Source organism: Mirounga angustirostris, unplaced genomic scaffold (genome assembly GCF_029215605.1).
Source record: "Mirounga angustirostris isolate CCGP_5_RB_7025 unplaced genomic scaffold, mMirAng1.0.hap1 SCAF_6, whole genome shotgun sequence".
NCBI classification, from domain to species: Eukaryota; Metazoa; Chordata; class Mammalia; order Carnivora; family Phocidae; genus Mirounga; species Mirounga angustirostris.
This window is the reverse complement of record NW_026991714.1, coordinates 1764481-1783487: the sequence shown is the minus strand read 5'-3', so window position 1 is coordinate 1783487 and position 19007 is coordinate 1764481. Positions and strand designations below refer to the sequence as shown.

Below are 19007 nucleotides of genomic sequence, written 5' to 3'. Positions count from 1 at the left end.
AAAGCATATTGAAGTCCAGTACTGTGAAAGAGCAATGTAGTCTGGCAAAGCCAAGGGATGAGACTGCCACGCGGCCCTGAGCCATGGGCTGGAGAAGAAGAGAGCAGCAGACTGGAGGCTGTGTGTAGACGAGCTGTCATTCGCTCCCGGAGTCCCCACCACGTGCTCAGGCATGGCGCTGGCAATGCAAACAGACCACCTGTCCTCAAGGAGCTCTGGTCTGGGAGGTGCGGAACGCAGGGCCTGCTAGGACAAATACAGGAAACGGGTGTCATTCCACGAGAACGCGAAGTCCCAGCAAGGAGAAATCTCCTCCGTCCTCCCCGGCACTGCGCCTCACCACCTGGAACGTGCCGGCACAAAAGGCGCACGGTCAGTGCGTGCGGAGCGAAGAGGCGCCGCAAGGCAGACGAACAACAGCAACGCTGACGGCTGGCCTTCGGCGAGCTCGTACCTGAGCCGGGCGACGCGCTCAGTGTCACACACATGCGCTGGCCTGCCCTCCGCCACTCGGAGAGTGCCGTATCACCTCCTCGTACAGACCGGAGACCCGAGGCCTTACGCAAGTGACACCTGCCGGTGCGCGGCACACCGGAGACCCGATTCTCGAGGGCAGAACCCCACAGGCAGCCTTTTCCGAACGCTGCTGGGGGCATCTGCCCGGCAGCTGACGGAAGAGTGCAGGGCGCGCCCCGCAGCGAACGCAGCATCGGTGGCGAGCACGGGCCGAGGCGGTGAGAGCCGGCACGGCGAAGGGCGTCTCAGAGACGCTCGGGGCTTGGCGACTTCCTGGGTGCGGGGAGCACCACGTCTGTCGCCTGGAAGCGGGAAGGATGGCGGCAGCCCGAGAGGAGGGGCTCTCCCGCGGTTCGCAGTTCGCCGGCGGCGCACTGGACGCCGCGGACCGCGGGCCCAGCCTGCAGGGCCCCTGCCCGGGCGGCCGCACGCGGTAGCGCAGGCGCTCTCGGGCCCAGAGCGCGCGCCGGCGCCGCAGAGCCAGCCGCGGGGCCTGGCCGGGAACTACAACTCCCGGGAGCCATCGCGCGGAGCACCGGGGCTTCCGACCGCAGCTCACTTCCGGCCCCTGGGCCGCTGACGCTCTCTTCCGGTCTCGGTGGCCCCCGAAAGGCCCGTGGGGTGCGCACGGTGAGCGCCGAGCCGTGGGGGCGCGGGCGGGGTGGCGCCCGGCGGCGGAGGGGCCGCCCGGCCGCGCGGGGACGAGGGGGGCGCGCCGGCGGGGGACGTGTCCTCCTGGCGAGAAGGGGAGGGCCGAGCGGGCTGAGCCCCGGAGGGACCCACGGAAGGGCTGTGGCGGCCCGGAGGGGTGGGGCGCGGGCAGGCTGCGTGGGGAGGGCCCCGGGGGGCTGGGCGGAGGAGGAGGCCTGTGCGAGGGACGGCCCCGCGACGGGAAGAGGGCGGCGGGGCGGACAGGTGGGAGATCCCGGCGCGTGGGTCCGCCCTGCTGGCTGAGGAGGAGGGGCTGCTGCTGTGGTGACGCTGAGTTTTGCCGGGCTCGGTAAGGGGGCGCTGCCGGGAAGATTGCGGTGCCCTGCGTGCCTGAGTTGCCGCCCGCTCGGCGTTTCCCCCGAAGATGAGGCTGCTGGTATCGGTGTTGTTGGCCCTGTTTGCTGTCGGTCATGCCGAGGACGGAGCGCGGCTGCTGGCCTCCAAGTCACTGCTGAACAGATACGCCGTGGAGGGGCGAGACCTGACCTTACAGTACAGCATCTACAATGTCGGCTCGAGGTGAGGCGGCCCAGGGGCTGCAGCTTGCGCCCTTTTGAAGTTCTTTGACTTCCCAGCTGGGGACGGAGACCTTTGGGGAACACGCAGCACCAGGTGTCAGGAGCGAGGGAACGCTCTCCTGGACCTGCTTCACCTAAGCTCCCAGAAACCGTCTTCCACTTTTGGGAGCTGGGAGAGTTTCTGAGGGGAGAAGAAGCAAGAAGGAGGGTGAAACGGGAGGAAGATGAGACCCGATCTTTCCTTACCTCCGGGCTTGCAGGTTTCAGCTTCCTTTCTTTCGTTAGCCTGTAAGCATGTGTGTTGCCTTTCTTTAATTTTATTTGCCTTAATTCTCTCTTCCATACGTGTCTTGCTTGTCTGAAGGAAGCGAGTACATATATACACACGTATATACACACATAGACGCAGAAATTGGGGCAAGAGAGAATGTGGGCCCATTCCTTCCTTGGTGCTGCTTTTTTTTTTTTTTTTTAAGATTTATTTATTTATTTGAGAGAGCGAGAATGAGAGAGAGTACATGAGAGGGGAGAGGGTCAGAGGGAGAAGCAGGCTCCTCGCCGAGCAGGGAGCCCGATGCGGGACTCGATCCAGGGACTCCAGGATCATGACCTGAGCCGAAGGCAGTCGCTTAACCAACTGAGCCACCCAGGCGCCCTTCCTTGGTGCTTCTTAGCCAGAGAACCCAGTCCTAGACCTTGATTCTTCAGTACAACCAACCCAAGTTACTGTGTGACTCACATCTGTCTTTTGTAGTTCTGATTTTTTAGGATAAGCAGGCAGATGTAATTGCCTATTACCTTTTCTCTTAAGATTTTATTTTTAAGTAATCTCTCCACCCAGTGAGGGGCTCGAACTCAGAGCCCCAAGATCAAGAATCCTGTGCTCCTCCAACTGAGCCGGCCAGGCGCCCCCAGTTGATTACTTCACTTCTGTATCCGTTACTTACTTACCTCTTTTGTCTCTCCATTTTGCAGCGCTGCGTTAGACGTGGAGTTATCTGATGATTCCTTCCCTCCGGAGGACTTTGGCATTGTCTCCGGAATGCTCAATGTCAAATGGGACCGGATTGCCCCGTATCCTTGACGCTGGGTGGTGAAGGCTGGTGTTGGGGAAGACGCGGACACATTGCCAACGAATCAGCAACGTCACTTCACATAGTCTGGCTACGTGTGGCCGTTCTTTGTGTCCTCTCCAGAAAAGATGGGACAGTAGAAAATCAAGCGTGATTGAGGGTAGACCTGAGGAAGGAGGGTCCTTGAGTTCAGGTTATAAGGCACTACAACATACTGTATGGGGACAAGGTAGACACTTAGGAGGCCGTTTGTAGCTGGACGAGGGTATTTAAGCTGCTTTTAGAAGAAAGTCGGTTGGCTGCTAGCACGGAGGCCCCAGGTGGCCTCCTAAAGACATTTCTCATTCAGTGGGTGTCTTATCGGCATCCACCAGTTATTTCCCAAGTGGAATTAGATTAACTCCCCACCCCCCCCACCCCCCACCCCCGGTGAATGAAAGTATTTAGATTTACCAAGGAGGATAAGTGTTCTCTTTCGGTTTTTTTGTTTTTATTTTGTATTTTCAGTCTTCCTTCAGTTAGTCAATGAGTTTCTGTGAGAATGATTTTTCATCCATCATATGTGTTGCTTTGAAAGTTGACTTCAGAAACCAAGGACTGAATACAGCATGAACCTGTGTATTGAGTGTCTCCGAGACCCCTTACATTTGGCTGGGAAGACATCCTATTATACCCCACATTTCAGGCTTAGAGAAAGGTCTGTATTTATTATTCCCGCAGAGGATTGCAGGCATGAAATCACACGTGTGGGCCAGCCTTTTTGTGAACGGTGCATCTAGTCCACACGTTGAAAGGATGTTTCAACTTCAGCTGCTGCTTCTTGCTTCCTTGACTGTCGGGCCAGCGCTAGCAACGTCTCCCACACCGTGGTCCTGCGCCCGCTCAAGGCCGGCTATTTCAACTTTACCTCGGCAACTGTTACTTACCTGGCCCAGGAGGATGGGCCCGTCGTGGTAAGTTGCCCAAACCTTAGCTGGATGGGCCTAGATCTGCTTGCCTTTGAAAACTTGCAGAAACTCTCCAGGGCAACCACTAAATTCTGAGGACGGTAAGAAGGACCAGAAGCTGAGGTGCTGCCCTTAGGAAGGAAGGAGGTTTCAAATTGTAAAGATCCAGAATGAAGCAGTTGAGATGTTGGGAGAGGAGAACCATAGCCTCCCCTCCTCATCCTCCCTCCCGCTTTGCTTTTAATCTGGACCATGCAGCTTGCCACGCAGTGTGTGGTCGCCCATGCCCCTCCCTCCCATCTTCTGCGCTCATTCCCAGTCTCCACTGTGTCCGTCTTTCCCTTGCTTGGACAGCTCTTGCCGCAGATGCTCTGGTCATGTAGCTGTTCTCTGTCTCCAGCTTTCCGGCACATTCCACCCTCAGGAGGCCGAGCCCCTTCCAACCCCCCCCCCCCAATTCTCATTCTTTCTCCCTCTTCTCTCAAGACCCAGCTTTGGACTGCATGCCCTTGTTTCTGTTTTTGCTTTTACACCCCACAGTTTTGTCCTTGCTCTCTCAGCAAGCGTTTGCTGACTGCATAGAAGTTTCTAGAGCCCTGACGGCCTCCTTCACTCAATTTAACTGTGTGCTATCTCAGTACCGCTTTTTTTTATGTGTAGGTCTTTACCCACTCCCCCTCCCAGTTTAATCATAAACTCCTTGAGGCCGGGGACTTTGTCTTCGATGTCTCTCTCTCTCACATATAATAGAAAATCGGTAGTAAACAATCCTTTGATCGGTTGTCAAACAGGTCAGCAGACACTTATTGAGCCCCGATAGTGTGCTAGGATCTGGGGACTACCAAGAAGATGGGGACTCTGGCCGTGAGTTTATGAAGGCCTCTGACAAGATGTTAAAGTGGGCTGAAGGCTGCATAGTGAATGCACAGCAGGGAAAACACTCAACAGGTCAACCGTAGGGCTTAAAGAAATCTTAGAGTCTCTGACATTCACTGCCCTTTGTGAATTTTTTTTTACAAACCACATGGAACCATATTCTTGTAATCCTAGTTCGGTTTTCACATCTTGTGTCCTTTCTGCTTTCAGAAGCAGCTTTAGGACTCTGGTTCCACCTGGTATTTGATAGGTTAAGAGACACAAAATCAAAGGCTCGGCTGCCACTTCTGAGCGAGGCTGTTTGCAGAGGGCTGCAGCTCTCGGCCTGCTCTCCAGGGCGGAATGCTGCGGCCCTGGCCCCTCCTCTCCTGTGTGCGCTGGGTGGGGCTCCGTGCTTTCGCAAATGCTCCTTCGGTCGTTGGACCCTCCTGTCAGTTGGTGAGGTATGGAAGAGCATTTCCACTGGAGGAACAGGGCAGCCGTTGCCAAGGGCAAGTCCTTCCATCACACACCTCGTCCTGCAGAGGGGTCAGGGGTGTGAGCCACTCTTCCAGAGCCTGAGGTGAACAAAGAGGATTTGGTTTAACTTCAGCTGCATGCCTGGCCTGCCTTGTTGAGAAAAAGCTCATCATGTGTCTCCTGGCTCCCGACTGACTCCTCGACAACACACTGAGAATCATGCAGCTCTTTATTTTCCCGCATCTTCTGGAAGCTCTCGCGCCTTTGGGATCCGAGAATGTCATGCTTCGGATTGGGTCGGTCAGGACTGCCCTTTCTCACATGAGAAGGACTTGGATTTGCCTTAATGCCTTTTTTGTCTTCCTTTCAGATTGGCTTTACCAGCGCCCCTGGACAGGGAGGAATCCTGGCTCAGCGGGAGTTTGATAGGAGATTCTCCCCGCATTTTGTAAGCTCTGCAGTGTCCTCTTTCTCTTCCCCTGGGATGAGCACACGCTTTTGGTTGTGGGAGTTGTTGGTCTCCTTAGAAGATTTGTTTAGTTTGTTGGTTCTTACCATATCTGTTCTTTCAGGTCTGACACAGACTGCCACTAAATGTCCTGATTTACCCATGATTAGAGATTTTTGGCCATGAGATCATGATGGCCAGAACCAAAAAACTGCCCTTTTTCTCTACGCAGCCCTGAGTCGAGCCCCATTTTGGAGTCCTGGGTCTGTTTTGAGGTTTAAAAGAATATGTGCTTAGATTCGGAGAGTTGCAGAGTGCTGGGAAGGTTGAGTGGGAACACCATGGTGGGCTAGAGAAGATTCTCTTCCAGTCTGGGTCAGGTCAGGTGAGGCCTTGGGCACCATAGCTTGGAAGATAGGTTGGTGTGGAGAGAGCCCTTCTGTCGGGAGCGGCCAGAGGGGCCTTTGTGCTGAGGTTCTGCTGAACGTTTGGGCTGCGCTGCTCCCTCTCTCGGTGCCCGCCTCCTTCCCGGCCCTCCCGTGCCCTCATCCAGACTTGTAAGCAGGGCCTCTGTTGTCCTCCACAGCTGGACTGGGCGGCCTTCGGAGTCATGACGCTGCCGTCCATCGGCATCCCCCTGCTGCTGTGGTACTCCAGCAAGCGGAAGTACGACACTCCCAAGACCAAGAAGAACTGAGGGGTTTCCTCGGCCCTCCCCGCCCAGGAGATCCAGGTGCTTTCCAGACTCCAGAGGGTCTCTCAAGTGCGGTCTCTCATCCCCTAGCCCCTGCCACCTTCTGGATCCTGCCTGCTCTCAACCAGAGTGAAGGACCAGGCCTCGGAGTCCGTCCTGAAGCCATACAGGCAGGAATGCCTCTAGCAACGAGCCTCGAGGGCCCTTTGGTGCCCGCTGCAGCGCTGCAGTGTGAACTCGGAGGTGCGCAGGAGGGGGCGCTCGGGAGACTGCCGAGAGACTGCCCAACTCGACCCCCATCCCTGCCCTCCCCTCTCGGAAGAGGCTGGAAGATCAGATGAAGGCTGAGGGACTCTCAGAGGCTACCCAGTCTCTGTTCTGGGTCGGGGGAGTGCTGACCAGATGGGGTTTTCTAATAAAAACAGATGCCACGCTGACTTATCTGCCTTCTCGTCACCTGGGTGAGCTCAGGCCCTGGGCTCCCCAGCTCCCGGGCAAGTGAGCTGACTTCCCGCCTCCTTGTTGTAGGTGTTGTGGTCCTGTTTGCGCAGAGACGTCTGCCCCCCTGAACGCCTTTGCTTCCATCCCTTACTTCCCTCTCTGCTCTCTCTACTCAGCTCATATCACCCTGACCCTTCCTTGCCTGTGAGCCTCTCCCCACAGCAGGAGGACGAAGGATGAGAGGAAGGAAGGTCCTCATGCCCCACGAGACCTTCTGCCCTGATGTACTCACTGACCTTGAAAAAGCTACCTCCTGACGCCTGGTTCTAGCCCTTTCTCTAAGAATTAGCTTTTTTTTTTTGCCTTTATTTAAGTAATCTCCACACCCGAGGTGCGGCTCGAATTCATGACCCTGAGATCAAGAGTTGCATGCTCCCTGACTGAGCCCACTGGGCTCCCCCAAGAACTAGCTTTTCTTTTTTCTTTTTAAAGATTTTTATTTGACAGAGCGAGATACACAACGAGAGAGAACACAAGCAGGGGGAGTGGGAGAGGGAGAAGCAGGCCTCCTGCAGAGCAGGAAGCCTGATGCGGGGCTCGATCCCAGGACCCTGGGATCATGACCTGAGCCGAAGGCAGACGCTTAACTCCTGAGCCACCCAGGTGCCACCGGAACTAGCTTTTCTTAACTTGAATTCATTTTAATTCCCGAGCACCTGCAGCCCCTGAGCTGTGCCCTCGGCATGGCCTGTGGAAAGGCCGTGGTTCTGGCTGCGGCAGCCGGGAGAAGCCGCTGTGAGCTGACTCCGTCCAAGCCAGGAATGCCGTGGTCTGAGAACAGCCTCCCAGGCAGGAGGGAAGCCCAACAAACACCCGCTTTGTTCCTGCCACCAAGTTGCCCAGTTTAGATGCTATTGGGGGTGTGGGGGGGAGACTGCCCAACCGGTTTAACCTTTCCTGGGCCCAGCACACAGAGCTGGGGCCCCAGGAAGGATGAAAAGGACGTGGAGACAAAGGGAGGCTCCCAATGGAGTAGCCCTCCACCAGCTCACCTCCCTCCTTCGGGGGCTGCGGCTCGGACACCCCAGGACTGGCCAGGTCAGAGGGCGAGGACGATATGTTGGCTTTGTTCGTTGTGTTCTGGGGGAGACCTGGGACTTAGGAGAGTGGGGGAAAGCAAGAGGTCAGAAGCTTGAGGTTGAGAAGGGCAGGGAAGGAGCAGGGGGCTGGTTGGACGGGCATCATGCCTCCTAGCACTAGAATGCTAGTGTTTGGAGGAGGGAACACACTGCTTTCTGTCCGTGCAGTCTCCGCTGAAAACAGTGAAGACTTCACCTGTGGTGGGAGGGGTTGTGGTTTAGAGGCCTGGACAGAGTTCCTCACTCTGGAAGGTGCCACGGGAGGTTCCTCCCCAGCCTGAACACGAGGAGGTACTCCTTTCCCAACAGTTGGGGCCATCTTCCTGGAGAACTCAGCACTTCTTCTCCTGGCCCTTAGGGATGGAGGAGGCAGGGGGGACCCAGGTCTGACACAGGTGACGAGGAAAGCACTGTGGAAGCAGTGAGTGTCACAGGCCCCTTGAACAAAGGCCAAAGCCAGACACTTCATCTGGAGAGATCAGGTTCCCTGGAGTCAGGATGGAATGTGAGCCTCCGGACTGGAGGCTGGAAGAGCCCATGAAACCTACAGACAGACTTAGCAGGGATAGTTGGCTGTAGGACTGAGCCCTTTGAACTTCTCGAAGAAATCTAACAGGAGAGGACCTGCAGACAGCACTTCTCCACCCTCATGGAGACCACCCTGGGGAGGTGTGATCCGCAGGCTGTACAGATAGGGACCCAGCCATCACCGTGTTCCAGGTCCCCCCCCCCCCGCAAACCAGCCCTCTCCCCGCCCCCGCAAACCAGCCCTCTCTCCCCACCCCGCAAACCAGCCCTCTCTCCCCACCCCGCAAACCAGCCCTCTCTCCCCACCCCGCAAACCAGCCCTCTCTCCCCACCCCGCAAACCAGCCCTCTCTCCCCACCCCGCAAACCAGCCCTCTCTCCCCACCCCGCAAACCAGCCCTCTCTCCCCACCCCGCAAACCAGCCCTCTCTCCCCACCCCGCAAACCAGCCCTCTCTCCCCACCCCGCAAACCAGCCCTCTCTCCCCACCCCGCAAACCAGCCCTCTCCCCCCCCCAACCAACCAGCCCTCTCTCCCCCCCCCCGCAAACTAGCCCTCTCCCCCCCCCGCAAACCAGCCCTCCCTCCCCCCCGACAAACCAGCCCTCTCTCCCCCCCCCGCAAACCAGCCCTCTCTCCCCCCCCGACCAACCAGCCCTCTCTCCCCCCCCTGACCAACCAGCCCTCTCTCCCCCCCCCGCAAACTAGCCCTCTCCCCCCCCCGCAAACCAGCCCTCCCTCCCCCCCGACAAACCAGCCCTCTCTCCCCCCCCCGCAAACCAGCCCTCTCCCCCCCCCGACCAACCAGCCCTCTCTTCCCCCCCCGCAAACCAGCCCTCTCCCCCCCCCAACCAACCAGCCCTCTCTCCCCCCCCCGCAAACCAGCCCTCTCTCCCCCCCCTGACCAACCAGCCCTCTCTCCCCCCCCCGCAAACTAGCCCTCTCCCCCCCCCCCGCAAACCAGCCCTCTCCCCCCCGCCCCGACCAACCAGCCCTCTCTCCCCACCCCGCAAACCAGCCCTCTATCCTCCTGGCACCGGCTCACCACACCCCCGCCCTGGTGCCAGGAGGAGCCAGGTGTCCAGATTTCCACCCACTTCACATACTAGGCCCTGGGACTCTGGCTGCAGAAAGTCCGTGGGCCCGGGTCTAGGAATTCCCAAGAAGCCGACAGGATGGGAAGCGGCAAGGCCTAATCCCCTGGGTCCTCTGGGACTCACCCTGTGACAGCCCGCCCGCCTCAGAGCCTGTGTCCTCCTCTGGATGCAGGTTGTTTAACAAGAGGATCCCCGAGGACCCCCTACCCTTAAACGTGTTCTTGTGAAGTGAGAAACAGCCCCGGTGGCTCCTGTGGTTTGGGGCCGAGCCAGCAGGAAAGGGCGCGGTTTCCACGTGTGGCAGCGCTGTCCTGTCACCTAGACGAAGAATTCTGGAGCCGGTTCCACGGACTGTGGGTCGTCTAACTCAGTCGTCTGGTTTCCCCGCTCAGGAGAGACCCTGGGAGCAGGGCTTGTTCGGATCCCCAGCGATCGGCAGGGGCATGTCTCCTGCACAAGGGCTGTGGGCCCAGCGTTCCTGTCCCACCGCGGGCACACATGTCACCCCAGGTCCCCGCTGTACGGACAGGTTGCCAGGGGGCTCTGAGGCCCCGGCCTGGGGAGCCCGCAGAGCCAGCCACGGTCCTCGACAGCAACGTGCCCTTGGCCACCAGGCCACAGGGCCTGAGAGGAGGAGGGCAGGGAGGGCCGTTAGGTCAGGACGTCCTCTGCCATGAGGGGACTCAGCCCCCCCAAGCTGTGATGGGACAGGGGTGGGGGAGCCCGTGCCCTGGGGAGCCCGGCAGAAGCCCGCCCTCCAGGCTCCCAGTGGCTGGTAATCGCCCTTCCCCCCTGGAAGCTGCCTCTTAAAGGGACCAACAGCAGTTTTGCAGCCAAATTTGAGAGTGGGCCAAGGTCCTCCCTGGCCCCAGGAGGACCCTGTTGTCAAGTAGGTTTCCAGCTGTGGGCCTTCCCTGGGATGCCCTCTTTCTCCCCTCCTCAGCACTCCCTCTCCTGCTGGAGGGAGGGGGAAGGTGCCCACATAGTCTCAGGGCAACCCCAGCTTGGCTTCCTCTCCCTGTTTCCACGTGGGCCTGAGTCCGGCGGCCGCCCCTTGCTTTCTTCAGGGAGTGCTGAGGACCGGGGACCCAGGGATCCTCGGGACCTGCCACGGCACCCAAGGGGTTAAAGGCCTGGGCACAGCACCTCTGGGGTGTTTGAAGTAGGGCGGGGAAGGGAAGGGCTGGAGCAGTTGAAGAGGCAGCTGGTCTGGGTTGGAAGGAGCGCCCCCCCTCCTATGCAAACTTTTGGACCATGAGCAGTAACCTGAAAAGGACCAACAGAGGCGCCCCCACTGAGGTGCTGGACTGGGTTCTTAGAGGGGCTCCCTGAAGCGGGACTCTACCCTGTACGGAAGCCAGCAGCCGAGAGCAGGAGCAGGGCCCCCATCCTTGGGACACCTCCCAGGCCCGGTGAGTTTCCCTCTTCCCTTTCCCTGGGTCCTCACCCCAGGAACCGGAGCCCCCTGGGGGCAGAGCCCTTCAAGAGCCCCTCAACACCAGGAAGTGGCCATGTGTGGCTTCTCCACCAGGCTCCTGCATTCAGCTCCCATTTTCAATCAGAGAACATTGTGTGTTTGGGGGTGGGTGCAAGTGTGTAAATAGGGGTCTCACATGCGGCCAACAGTTCACACCTACTACTTGTATGACAAGTGGTGCCAAACCCTCTATGTACGTTCTTAATCCTTACGATTTGGTGGGGCTGATATGCTGTCATCCCTGCACTGAAGATGGGGTTTGGAGAAGTTAAATAAGGCCAGACAACTAAGAAGAACATGGCAGCAGCGGGGTTCAGACGCAAGTCCATCTGACACCAAAATCCATTACGGTGTTGACTGGTCTCCTTTTCTTACTCAGGAGGTACGGGAGGCTGGGTGGTGCAGTGTGAAGCCCCGAAATCCTCATTTATCCAGGGTCCCCTCCCTCCAGGGCCTAACACGGTTCCCTGTATCCTTGGGCATCCATTGTGAGATTTCAGGGGCCACCAACTCACACCTGAGAGCTAGGGACTCCCAGATTCCAGTCCACCTCCCACTGTGGCTGTCCCCTGAGATGTGATGGGTTAATTCCCTGGGACGCAGTGGCCAAAGTCTTCTCAGGTGTGTCCCTCTGAACCTCAGACCCTCTCTTGCCCCACCCTCTGGCACAGCACCCTGAATGCATGCCAAGGAGCAAATGCGCCGGAGGTGGACGAGGACTGCTGGGCCCTGCCCCAGGCTCTCCAGTCACGCGAGCCCCTGGTAGGATGCGTTCACAGGCCCAGTGGGAAGGAAGAGGGTGGGCCCCTGGCTTCAGTTTGCAAACCAATTAAACAGAAAAAGTGGTCAACTTTGGAGGCCCAAAGCCGCACAATTCCTGACTGATTCGTGAGCTCAGCATATCGGCGGCAGGGGGGTTGATTTAGGGCAGGTGTTTGAGTAGATGCCTGACTGCTGTCTTAAGGAGAGGGGGGTGTGCTTACCTTCCGGGGCTGTGGATGCCGGCTCTCTGGCTTTGGACTTCCGGAATTAAGTCCTAACAATAAAATCGATAACTCTGCCCTGTGGGTCCTGTAAGCAGGTGGGTGCCTCTCAGAATCAACCTGGGGGGCGGCGCCTGGGGGGCTCAGGCAGTTAAGTGTCTCCCTTCAGCTCAGGTCATGATCTTGGGGTCCTGGGATGGAGATTCTTTCTGCCCCTCCCCCCTCCCACTGATGTGCTCTCTTCTCCCTCTCAAATAAATAAAATCTTAAAAAAAAACTTTTAAATAAAAAAAAAAGCAGCCTGGAAGCTGATGTGGGCAGATAGACGGCTTTTGCCTGTCTTGCCCCTGTCCCAGTAAGGGACGGTGCCCGTATTTGTGCATAGACCCTGCTAGGTCCCCCTCTCCAGCCTGACCCCCTGTAGGTGCCAAAGCAATGTCCGCTGAATGAACGAAAGCCCTCTGCATACACCCTTGGCCTTTGGCCTTTGGGAATTGGGATACTACTCTCTGGCGGCAGAAAGGACACCATAGTGAACTCTCATGCGCCTTACACTGAGAGACAGTCCGTCCGGGGAGGGGGGTGTTCGCGACCTGCCATGGAGCGGGGTGTCTGGGGAGCAGGGCAGGAAGCAACTGTGGTTACTGGGGCTTTCTTGATCTGAGGCTGGGAGAAGCCCAGCTCCGGCCCCATCTGAGGACACTGCTGGATTAATGGTTTACTGGCCAGTGGAGAACAAGCCGGCAGGTTAAATTTTGAACCATCAAAGGGTTTTCCATGACCCTGTCCCCCCAGGGCTGGGAGAACCCAGCAGACCAGGACATCTGGCTCTCCCTTCCTTCCCATGCTTTACTATCTGGTTCTTTTGGGGGTCTTCCTTATGACTGCCCCCTTTGGGAGACTCAGGACCCCAGGGCCAGACCCAGGAAGCCCCCCAGGCTGTGAAAGGGCCCGCCAGGCTTGCCCGCAGTCCGCTTTGCCTAGCGGGGTAGATGCGGGCCGCGGTTTTAGCAGAAGCCCCGCCTGCCCCCCACCTCAGATTTCTAAGATAACAGAGGAAGTAGAAAGGACAAAGTTGATTTCTCCGGGACCCCCATCTAATTGCTTCCTTTCTTTGGCTGGGTCGGTGAAGGGGCAGACATGGGGGGCCGTGAATACCAGTGTCTCCAGATTTCTTTCAAAGCTAGGCGCTTGCTCTCTTTGGGAGCTTGCCTTCCACGTTAGGAAAGAAATCTGGCTCTATAGTGTGACACACCTGCTCCCCCCACAGCCCTGTGACCTTGAGAAGGTCACTCTCCCTCTCTGTGCTACCTGTTTCTTCATGTGGAAAATGGGGATGATGATGTATTTCAAGAGCCGGCTATGAGGATCCCACAGGTAATGTAGGCGCTCGGTGCGGGTTAGCTCCTCCCCTGCAGGCTCCGGGTGCTATTTCGGAAATGCGCTGGACTTGGGGACTTCAGCGCCCCTGCCCCCGGGCTTGTGGCCCAGTGCCTGCTTAGTGTGCACTGAGCCTCAACATCTCTCTTTGGTCTCTTTCTCATCCTTCCTGAGATTTGGAGACCCAGTTGCTCTAAATCAGGAGTCTGCAAACTTTTTCTGTAAAGACCCAGATAATAAATATTTTAGGCTTTGTGGGCAGATGGTCTTTGTCGCAGCTACAACTTCGCTGTCGTAATGCAGACACGGCCGCAGACCATATGTAAGTGAATGAGCATGGCTGTGTCCCAAAACAGCCTTTATTTATGAACACTGAAATTTGAATTTCATAGAATTTTTGTGTCACAAAGTAGCGTTCTTCTTTGGATTTTTTCCCCCAGCCATTTAAAAAAGATGGCAGGACAGATTTGGCCCACAGAGTCCGCCGGCCGCCGCCTCCCGTGACCAGACCACCCAGCCCCACCCTTCTCTCCGAGGGTCCACCGGCCCTTCTCGCTCCAGATGCCGGCCACCTGCTGTCCTTTCCATCGGAGGTCGTTCATGGCCATGAGTCCCCATCATGCTGTGTTACCGTCGGCCCCGAGTTCTTCATGCTGTCCTTTTTCTAAGAGAGAGGTGTGGGCGTCCATCCTATGATGCTGATTCCTGCTTTTGTCCTGGGCCTTCCAGTCCCCAGCTCCCCATCTCTCCATGTCTGGCCTTCTCTGTGCTCTAAATAAAAACAAGGCCGAGCATTTAGGAAGCACCTAGCATGTGCCGAGCACACGGTCGGTCACGTTCTGTATGATGTTATCATTGAGTCTCAGCAGCCTGGCAGGGTCAGTATCGTTCCCATTTTACAGATGGTTCTGAAGCTCGAAAGTGCTGAGCAGGTAGGTCCCCAGGGTCATGTGGCTCACGAAAGTGGCAGAGCTGGCCAGCCCGATGAGCTTCGGTGCCACTCGAGCACCCTCAGGAGATTATAGTCTCAGACTTTTTTTTTTTAAGATTTTTTTTATTTCTTCGAGAGAGAGAGAGAGAGAACGCTTGTGAATGAGAGTGTGAGAGAGAGCAAGAGAGAGAGCATGAGCAGGGGGGAGGGGCAGAGGCAGAGGGAGAAGCAGAGTCCCCGCTGAGCAGGGAGCCTGACGTGGGGCTCGATCCCAGGACCCCGGGACCATGACCTGAGCCGAAGGCAGATGCTTCACCGACTGAGCAACCCAGGCGCCCCAGTGTCAGACTTTGGAATAACGGAGGTCTCTCTCTCTGTTAAAGTACTGCGTGCTCCCACCCCAGCACCCCGGTGTGCCCAGCAAACCACTGATGACCAGTGCGGTCGGTGGACGGCACCCACTCAGAGCAGGGGCAGGAGACGCTGATGGTGTGTGCTGGTGGGGAAACTGTTCCATCCAGAGACAAGAATGGCTTCTTAGAGCCCCTTCCTGCTTTCCTCTCATGCCTTCCTCTCGAGCATCTGACCCCAGATCTATTTCAGAACCTCCTATCTCTGCTCCGCAGAAGCAGTGATGTGACATGATGGGACCTCATTTGGGGGCTAAATAAAACCATTGTATGAGAGCCAGCCCTGGCCACTGCCCTGCACCATGTCCTGAGCTCAGGAGGCCGAGGGAGACGGGAGGCGCCTGGCGGGAGCTGGTGGAGCAGAGGGGTGAATGCCCCACGGGGCCAGCTTGCGGTTCCAAGAGTGGAGGAGGAGTATCTCTGGGAGGGGTTGAGCTCGCCTCGCTACACCTCATCTCTTCGAAGGACAGAATAGAAATTATTAGCATTGTGGCGTGGAGGGGTGGAGTTGAGAGAACAGGACAAATGGAGAGAAACGGAAGAAGATAGGAGGGAGAAGGAGCCCCACTGGTTCCATTTGCACAGAGGGCGGAGGCCAGGAATGAACGAGCAGGTGCTAGGAAAAGGTGGGTCTCCCAGAAGAGGCCAGATTCCATTTGGCCTGACCTGGAGGAAGACGGGCGGGATTTCAGGACCAGAACTCTCTGTCCACCAGGCCAGGAAGCAAGCACCCGCTCCAGCAGGTGGCATCCCCCAGGGTGGAGGGGAGGAAAGGCTTCCCACCAAATCCAGCCCCACAGACCCCGCTGGGGCAGGAAAAGCAGATGGAAGCTGGGGCTGGTAACTCCAGCCCGTCTGCCCCTTTTGTGAGGTCTCTGTCCCGTTTCCAACCTCTGCTTCTCTGTCCCCAGTGAGCACCCTGGGTCCTCCTCTCGCCTCCACCCCAGCCTCTCACAATACTTTCTGGGCATGTCCCCCTCCTGCCCCCGAATATCAGCTCTGGAGACCACTGGATGGCAGGCTGAGGCTCTGGCCCTCGGAGGGCATCCCACTCGCTGTGGAGCTGCACATCCCATTTCTAGCCAGCACATCAGATGCACCAGGCCACGTTTGTGGACACAGAGAGAGCAGACCTGTCCTGGCGGCTGGCCCCCTACATGGCTCCCGGGCGTGAGGAGCATGGTCCAGCTGCCCAGGCCTCTCCCTGTCTGTCCCCAGAGCCATTGGTGGGGCCGCAGGTACATCTGCACGGGCCAGAGCGCTCACCCCCTTCCTTGCTTTGGGTGGCTGGGGTCGGCACAGGCGCCTCTCTGCGGTGCTGGCTGGGGTGAGGCCTGAGGACAGGTTGTGGTGACAGTCAGAAGAATAGCTTGAAGGAACAACTTTCCAACCATCGGACTTCTGGTGTGGATGCAGGGGAGTAAGATGACCTGGGGGAGGCTCGGCGCCCTCACAGGGAGCCTGGGGCGGGGGGGGGACTCTGGCTCACCGCTTCCTGGTCCTCCCAGGCCCTCCCAACAGCTCTGTAGCTGGGGGAGCCCTGGGAGACTCCTTCCAGCAGGAGGCCTACAGGGACAGGGCCTAGGAGCGAGCAGGGCAGAGGCCCGCAGGAAAGGAGCCGTCCCGCCCGCCCCTCCACCACCTCGGTGCTCGGTATTTGGTACTTCATTCTGAAGTGGGGCTTCTCATTTTCAACTTGAAGAGCTCCTGAGGGTTCTTAACTCCGAGACACACTGAGGAAGGCCCGAGGGCTGCCGGGAGCGCTGGGCAGCGAGAACAGTGCCCGCGCGGGGGAGAGAAGAGATTTCAATGTGGCGAAGGGTGGTGCCCTTCTCTCTGCTTCTGGAGGGAGGGCTTCCGGCTCTGTTCCTTCCCCTATGACCGGCCTTGCAAGGGAGAAACCAGAATACTCTCTCGTGAACTTTCCTCCCTGCTGCTCCGTCTGCCTAGCCCCTCCCTCCCCAGCTTGGCCAGATGCTAACCACTCAGCCCTCTGGACCCCTCAAGGGCCGCTCGCTTCCTCCGGGAGCCATTTACTGAGTTTTCCAACTGGCTGCGCGCTCGGTCCTTCGACAGCACGCAGCCTTCTGTGCATCTTCCCTGTGGCCCTGGGCACTCCGGCCGCGTAGTCATTTGTGATTTGGGCTTTTGTCTCCGCACGCACACACGCACAGACACGCACGCACACGCACACAGACACGCACGCACACACACAGACACGCACCCGCGCACACAGACACGCACACGCAGACACGCACGCACACACGCACACACACAGACGCGCACGCACACGCACACAGACACGCACGCACACTCACAGACACACACACGCACACGCACAGACACGCACGCACACGCAGACACGCACGCACAGACACGCACACGCACAGACACGCATGCACACACAGACACGCACGCACACACACAGACACGCGCACACAGACACACGCACACAGACACGCACAGACACGCACCCGCACACACACAGACACGCACCCACACGCACAGACACGCACAGACACGCACACGCACAGACATGCACTCACACACACAGACGCACACGCACACACGAGTGCACACATGCACACAGACTGTGAATTCCTTGAGGACAGGAACGGTATCTGTCTCTCTCTGCTTGGCTGGGTTGTCTGCTGAACCGGTGCTCAGGACGTGGAAGAATCACGGGTGAATGAGGATGTCCTCATGCCCTGGAAAGAGCACTGCCCCGGGAGTCAGCAAAGCTGGTTGCTCCTCTGGGCTCTGGGGCAGCCATGCTCCTGTTCCGCACCTCAGGGAAGGGAGGCTGCCTGTGACACGGCCCAGTTCCAGGGTTCTAGAACGCCTCTCACCCCCTCTGTCTTCTTGACTCAGACTGGCCTGCGTGTGCCTCCCATGAACGGAGACGTCCCGGAGGTGTTCCTCGCAGGTGGAGACCTGGTGCCCCAAGGCCACACTCCCCGCTGCCTGTCTGTGGTCGAGTCCAGAGAGCAGCTGGAGGAAGACGAGGAGGAGGAGGCGGAGGGGAAAACGGAGAAGGGAGATGGCTTCCATGCTGTACCCCTCCGAAGGTCAGGGGCTTTCCGTGCCCATGGCCACAACCACAACCCGTTCAAAAGACATAGCTGGGGGCCAGGCAGGGAGCTCCAGGACCCACTGAGCAGGTAACCCCTAGGGGACCCCCTGCCCCTCCTTCCCTCAAGTCCCAGACCCAGGAGACAGTGGTTGGGCAGGGATGCCAGGAGTGGAGGACACCTGGGCCCTGGGCCCTCCCTGGGGAGTCTGAACCCCGCCTCTCTCGGGCCTTTGGGGAGGATGACCCTGCTTTTCAAAGTGTGGCTCCCCTCAGCGTCCCTCCAGTCTCTGGGGCAGGTGGGGGAGGCCGTGGAGGGGAAGGTACGGAGTGGGGCCATATTGCCTCTACCTCCCACTCTGGGTTTCATTGACCCATAAAGGGTGTCAGAGCTGGAAGGGACTCAGGGATCATGGCGCCCAAACTCCTCACTTTACAGCCGAGGAAAGTGAGCCCAGAGAACTTCGGGAGGTTCCTTGAGACGTGTCCCTGGGGCATTGCTGGTTGGATGCCCCAGGCTGACGCAGATACAGGATGTTTTAGGCATCACAGTACAGCCCTGCGGGGGCGGGGGACGAGGTCTGTGTGAGTCTGCTTGGCAGAAGACAGGGACCAGCTGTCCCCCTCGCCTGGAAAACCCCTGACCACATCCCCAAAGACAGAGGAAGTCAGAAACGGAAGGTCTGGGGGTCAACGTGGAACGCTCAGTGTGAGTGGTCATTGACTCTCTGCTCTGGCCGTGGTCCCCACGGGCAGGTTCCCTTACCTCAGGTGAGCAGCTCCTGGGCACAGCTGGCTGAGCTGGTGGGGGAAAGGCGAGGACCCTGTGCCGGGCCTCTGAACCGTCTTTGCGGGCAGCTCGGCTGGGAAGCCTTGCCCACAGGGCTCATGGAACCTTCCCGAGAGCAGCCAGTCGACGGCAGAGACGTCCTGGCTGCCCCTCATGTGGGGCCAGCTGTATCTCAGGGTCATCCAGGGGTCCCCTTTCACCATCAGGCACTAATTCTGCCCCTGGGGAGTCCTGGGCTGAAGAGGGGCAAAGCTTGGCATCACACACCAGGCAAGGAGTGAGCCTCTGGCTTGCCCGTGGCCTCTTGCGAGCACCGGCGTCCTTCCGGAGGACAGTACTGTCCCACGGCCAGCAGGGGCCACCCTTGCCTGCAGCTTTGCCAAAGCACAGCCCCAAGGCGGGCGGTTTGGGTCGGGGCTGCTTCTGTGCCGACAGGAAGGGCTGGGCTGGGCGGGGTTCCTCCCTGGTGGCCCTCGCGAGCCAGGAGGTACTGAGGGCAGTGGTGGCCATGTGTGTTTCAG

The 19007-nt window shown here is 58.4% G+C and overlaps 1 protein-coding gene across 2 annotated transcripts; it reads left to right on the top strand.

Annotated features, from left to right (window-relative positions):
- Positions 1–1015: 1015 nt before the first annotated feature.
- SSR2 (signal sequence receptor subunit 2) lies at positions 1016–6679 on the top strand. 2 transcript variants are annotated; one of them, XM_045876609.3, is made up of 6 exons: positions 1016–1146; positions 1592–1746; positions 2721–2819; positions 3663–3771; positions 5471–5548; positions 6135–6679. In XM_045876609.3, the coding sequence occupies exons 2-6, from the start codon at positions 1592–1594 to the stop codon at positions 6243–6245; spliced, it is 552 nt and encodes a 183-aa protein (XP_045732565.1). In that variant the 5' UTR covers positions 1016–1146; the 3' UTR covers positions 6246–6679. The 2 variants fall into 2 exon arrangements, with proteins under 2 accessions (XP_045732565.1, XP_064449805.1); XM_064593735.1 differs by having other exon boundaries at positions 1024–1146; positions 1522–1746.
- The last annotated feature ends 12328 nt before the right edge of the window (positions 6680–19007 follow it).